Raw genomic sequence first — 6000 nt, forward strand, 5'->3', positions numbered from 1 at the left:
CTCGCTCTCCTCTGCACTGCTCGCTTGCCCCCCTCTCTCTGTCTCTCTCTCTCTCTCTCTCTCTTGCTTGGTGCTGACAGACGGAGGGATAGCAGAAGCGAGAGAGCGGGCGAGCGAGGGAGGATAGACAGATGAATAAGGAGAGAGAGAGAGGAAGGGAGGGCGACTAAGAGAGAGACAGAGAGAGAGAGCATGAGTGTGTGAGTGTGTGTGAAAATGTGTGTGTGTGAGTGTGTGTGAGTGTGTGTGTGTGTGTGTGTGTGTGTGTGTGGATATGGACTGCCTCTGCATTGTCACCACCAAGGTAAGAGCAGACCGCCTGCATGCATCCGCTAAAACACACACTCACACACACATGGTGTATGAGGACACACGTGTCCTCATACACCATGTGTGTGCACATGTGTCCTCATAAACTATCAAAGCCAGTGTTTTCATGCATGTGTGTGCTTGCTGCTTCTGTCATGTTTTCATTCACTACCCTGTGTCTCTCTCTCTCTCTTCACGTGTGTGTGTGTGTGTGTGTGTGTGTGTGGTTACATTAGCATGTAGCTCAGGCTAGCTGCAGCTTGTTGCTAGCTGTTAGCAGAGCCTTAGCCAGCAGGATATTGAGTTCAGCACATGAGGAAACAGTGTGTCACATGTCAAGAGGCTCATGTAGTTTCCGTACATGTAGTTCACATGTTCACATGACACTGAAAATGTCACTTTTCACCTGAAACATGAAGGAAAACATGATATTTGATCCGTCAGATCTGCAGCCAAAGTGCAACAGGTCATTTCTTGTACTCATGAAGTGCACTGTCACTCTGATCTGCCCCTTATTACCCAGGCAGTTCAAGGGCCAGCTCAGAGCAGGGGCCTAATCTCGAACCCGTTCTTCACATCTCAAGCCAAAGAACCGGCACTTGGCCAGGAAAACTGGTTCAAGAGCAGCATCAACAAGCTTCTAGTCTGCTAAATCCAAAGGAGAAGGGAAACCAGAGCTTCGGTGTGGACATGAAACTGAAGCAAAACACTTACAGGGACGGTGCATCCTGCCATTGTTCAGCTTGGTGCTACTGTTGCTGGTGAAGCAGAGACATAAACACTTATTCTTAATGTTGTTTATATCAACTGAGCTCAAATAATTTCTGAATATTTCCTGATATTATATTTATATTCTGATGCTCACACATGTGTCCTCATAAACCATGTGTGTGTCCATGTGTCTTATAAACCATCAAAGCCAGTGTTTGCTGGTTCCCTCATGTTTTCACTCACTAGCCTGCACATGTCTCTATCTTTCCACAGACAGGATGTTCATACCCACGCGTCTGAGGAGTCAGAGACTGAGGAGGCAGAGCCTGAGGAGTCAGAGTCTGAGGAGGCAGAGCCTGAGGAACTAGGGACTGAAGAGTCAGAGACTGAGGATGCAGAGTCTGAGGAACTAGAGACTAAGGAGTCAGAGACTAAGGAGTCAGAGACTGAGGAGTTAGAGACTGAAGAGTCAGAGTCTGAGGAGTCAGAGTCTGAGGAGCTAGAGACTGAGGAGTCAAAGACTGAGGAGCTAGAGACTGAGGAGTCAAAGACTGAGGAGCTAGAGACTGAGGAGTCAAAGACTGAGGAGCTAGAGACTGAGGAGTTAGAGACTGAAGAGTCAGAGTCTGAGGAGTCAGAGACTGAAGAGGCAGAGTCTGAGGAGTCAGAGTCTGAGGTTGAGGCTGTCTGACGATCTTTATAATGTGTCAGTGTTAAAGTGATGGAGCAGGATGGACGGTGACAGTCGGTACAGAACAGTGTGTTCAGACAGTCAGAGCTGCTTCACATTATCTATAAACATTTACATGTGTGTTGTCAGTTGTCTAAAGGATATTAGGATCATTTTATTTTATCCTTTACACAATAAATATGCCTTTTTCCACAACACCTGAATCTTCAGTGACAGTATTGTCCAATAAAATCACACAAAAACAAGTTATTTTGTTGGCACACATTATAGATATTTTTCACACAGCTTCTTTATACTTACTGGTCTTCAGCTCTGGTTCGGTCTAATATTTACTGGTGTTTACTGGTCTTCAGCTCTGGTTCAGTCTGGTGTTTATTCCTTTTTTATCCCCAGTTTCTTTCAACATTTACTGGTGTAATACTTGTCTTTCTATTTTCTACACACACTCAGAGAGAGATGGATGTGTTAGATCAGAAATAGCGTCTTCTATTTTTAGCTACATCAGTACTGCTAATGGACACACACACACACACACACACTCAGAAGTCTTGTTGTGTACTCAGACTCCACTCACTCCTGATTGGACTGATCTGTTTGACTGGACAAGTGAAAAAACCCAATCCAGTCACATCATAACCAGAACCAGTTCAGACCAGTTGTAGGATGGTTTTATACCAGTGATGACCAGTGTAGATGATCTTGGACCAGATCAGTAACTGTGGTGGGCTAGATTTAGTCTAGTGGACTCCAGTCAAGACCAGTTTTACTGCCCATTTACTGCAGTCGACCAACTTGAACTGTTTTCATACCAGTTCAGACCAGTTCAGACTGGTTGTGTTTACAGATGTGTTATATTTTTGACCAGTTAGACCTCAGCTCACACTGTGACCAGACTTCTGCTTTTCAACTTGTTTTAATCTCTGTATTCATGACACTGTGTCCTGCCAGTTTAATCCTGTGTGAAGTTCACATTGACCAATTAAAACCTGGTGTCACACCAGTTTAGATAATCTGAGACTGTTTCAGACCAGTTTGAAGACACATCCAGATGTTTTCCTGGATTGTACACTACTTTGTGTTTGTTTTGTTGAACTAGCTCAGGTCTGTTTTAACCTACCAGTGTAGAAAAGCTTGACTAATACCAGTTGAAAACCAGTTAATTCATTGTTATTGGGGTGATGTCATCCATGTTGCATTGTTACTGGGCTGTAAAACCAGTTAATCCCGTATTTAAACAAGTAAGATTTAACCCAACATACGTCCTGAGCAACCTGTTTACTGGTGTTTAGCTCTGGTCCGGTCTGATGTTTACTGGTGTTTACTGGTGTTTAGCTCTGGTCCGGTCTGGTGTTTAGCTCTGGTCCAGTCTGGTGTTTACTGGTGTTTAGCTCTGGTTCAGTCTGGTGTTTACTGGTGTACTGGTGTTCAGTCACACATGTGAGGCAGATTTCCAGCAACACGTCAACACACTGCTGAGGTTTTTATAGACTCACCTATAACCTTGAAAAGAGATGGTTAACTGTGTTAGAGGTCACAGCTCAGGGGTCAGAGGTCAGAGGTCAGGGTGTGTGTTGAATTATTAATAGGTGTGTGACTATAGACACCAGTGGTCCTGTTTACTTAAACTGGTTTGTGTGGGTCTTTAACTGGTCAACATCTGACTGACGGGTTAGAGAACACACAGACAGACACAGACAGGTGTGACGACAGGTGAGGGAACAGGTCAGAGGTGCTGACCTCCACGTAACCTCTCTGGACCAAAGGTCAGAGGTCAAACCTAACGCCTTGCTTTTGTTTGTTTAAATGTCTCTTTTATGAATCGAGGCCGTCTCCTCCTCTGTCCGGTGATGTCAGTTGCCATGCGACGGAGGTTCTTGGGGCCTTCTTGTTACTATAGCAACCGCATCACCATATCTGCTTCTCATTCTCTTTCTTTCTTCTTGTCTTCTTTTTCCCTCCTTTATTTTGTCCCTCTCTTACTTTTCCTGTCTCCCACCCATCGCTCTATCCCTCCTTCATTCTTCATTCCTTCATTCCTTCATTCCTTCATTCCTTTATTCCTTTATTCCCTCCATTAAACTCTCTGGTCTGAAGGAGGTTTGGAATAGAAATGAGTCTTTAGGTCACCTTGGTGTGTGTGTGTGTGTGATGATGATGATGATGATGATGATGATGATGTCGTGGTCAGTGTGCTGCTCTGTATGTTGAGTGCTGTTGAGGGGATTATAATGGATAAATCACTGATCAATGAAAAGTGAATATTGGTTTTGATTGATTAGCTGCACCACTCTCACAGGATGAGACAACATTGATCAGGAGGTACCGGAGAAGGTTTGAGGAGGGTCTGGTTTTTGGAGGTTGTAGGGTCCTTGAGGAGGCGCTGGGACTCCATGTGTGGATTAGTGTGCCCCCCCCCCCGATACAGTGAGACGGTTTCAGGTCCTGGAGGAAGTTCGGAGGTTGACAGTGAAAACATATTTGGAAACCTTGATGACCATTGAAGAGCTAACAGCTAATGCTAACACATCTGTGTCTGCAGAAGTATCGTTACCAAGACGATGAGACTCCGCCTGTCGACCCCAGCCCCGGTCACATGACCCACGGACGCAGTACTGAGCTGAGCCACACACACCTGGACGGATACACACACCCTGCAGCACTCACTGTACGTAAACACACACACATACACACACTGAGGTCATCACTGTGAGTCTCTGCACTACACTTCCCAGAATTCAGCTGTCAGTCAAACAAATGATGTAGTCACTCTCTCCTTCAGAGGACGCTGTTCCCTCTCACCTGGCGTTTGTCAGGATTTACACAGCTCAACTCTCAGAGGATCTCAGGAACCCTGAGGGGGCTCCAGGGGTCCTCAAGGGAAACTGAAAGGACCATAAGAGGTTCTAAAGATCCTGGAGGAGGTTCTAGGTCCTCAACACGTCTCAGGTCTGAGGTCAGCTGTCCCACTGTTAGTGATATTCATGAGGGGGGGGGGTCAGTCCTACAGCCAGAGGGAGTTCTTCACTGTTAATTACTGACACACTCACTCACACACACACACACACACACACTCACACACACACACACACACACACACACACACACTCACACACACACTCTCTCACACACACACACACACTCTCTCACACACACACACTCTCACACTCTCACACACACACACACTCACACACACACACACTCACACACACACTCTCTCACACACACACACTCACACACACACTCTCACACACACACACACACACTCTCTCACACACACACACTCACACACACACTCACACACACACACTCTCACACACACACACACTCACACACACACTCACACACACACACTCTCACACACACACACTCACACACACACACACACTCACACTCACACACACACACTCTCACACACACACACACTCACACACACACACACTCACACACACACACACACTCACACTCACACACACACACACTCTCACACTCTCACACACTCACTCTCACACACACTCACTCACACACACACACTCACTCTCACACACTCACACACACTCACTCTCACACACACACTCACACACACACACACACACACTCACACTCACACACACACACACTCTCACACACACACTCTCACACACACACACCACACTCACTCTCACACACACTCACTCACACACACACACTCACACACACACACTCACACACACACACACTCTCTCACACTCACACACACACACTCACACACACTCTCACACACACACACACACAGTCACACAAACACACACTGTGGGCTGTCCGTGCCCACTCTGAATGTGATGCATCCCCCTGCTTTTTCTTCTTTGCTCATTCGTCACCATGGCAACAACGAGAAATGTAAGGGGAACAAGAAATGGGAGGGGCGGTGTTGCCATGGCAACAATATTAGCAAAGTGTTCGTGTGTTTGTTGAAATGATTTTATGTCAGGATTCTATTACTCTCTACCTCTCTCTCTCTCTCTCTCTCTCTATCTTCATCTCTCTCTCTCTTTATCTCTCTCTATCTTCTCTTTATCTTTGTCTCTCTATCTTTCTCTCTCTCTTCTCTTTATCTTTGTCTCTCTCTCTCTATCTTCCTCTCTCTCTTTATCTCTCTCTCTCCTCTCTTTATCTTTGTCTCTCTCTCTCTCTATCTTTCTCTCTCTCTTCTCTTTATCTTTGTCTCTCTCTCTCTATCTTCCTCTCTCTCTTTATCTCTCTCTCTCCTCTCTTTATCTTTGTCTCTCTCTCTCTCTATCTTTGTTCCTCTC

General features: G+C 45.8%; 1 protein-coding gene across 2 annotated transcripts; it reads left to right on the forward strand.

Annotated features, from left to right (window-relative positions):
* The first annotated feature begins 7 nt into the window (after positions 1-7).
* On the forward strand, positions 8-5329 carry LOC139607257 (variable charge X-linked protein 1-like). Of its 2 annotated transcripts, none has more exons than XR_011684821.1 (2): positions 8-304; positions 4251-5329. XR_011684821.1 is itself a non-coding variant. In XM_071459980.1 (2 exons), exon 2 carries the CDS (start codon positions 1250-1252, stop codon positions 1709-1711), a length of 462 nt encoding a protein of 153 aa, XP_071316081.1. In that variant the 5' UTR covers positions 8-304; positions 833-1249; the 3' UTR covers positions 1712-5329. The 2 variants fall into 2 exon arrangements, 1 of the variants encoding a protein (XP_071316081.1); XM_071459980.1 differs by having other exon boundaries at positions 833-5329.
* The last annotated feature ends 671 nt before the right edge of the window (positions 5330-6000 follow it).

The sequence above is a fragment of the Trachinotus anak genome, unplaced genomic scaffold (assembly GCF_046630095.1).
Source record: "Trachinotus anak isolate AG129_WGS33_773 ecotype Australia unplaced genomic scaffold, CSIRO_AGI_Tana_v1 ptg000023l, whole genome shotgun sequence".
NCBI classification, from domain to species: Eukaryota; Metazoa; Chordata; class Actinopteri; order Carangiformes; family Carangidae; genus Trachinotus; species Trachinotus anak.

What these genes read in the sequence shown, in the direction of transcription:
- LOC139607257 (XM_071459980.1), top strand. Translation starts at nt 1,250, where the DNA reads ATGTTTTCACTCACTAGCCTGCACATGTCTCTATCTTTCCACAGACAG.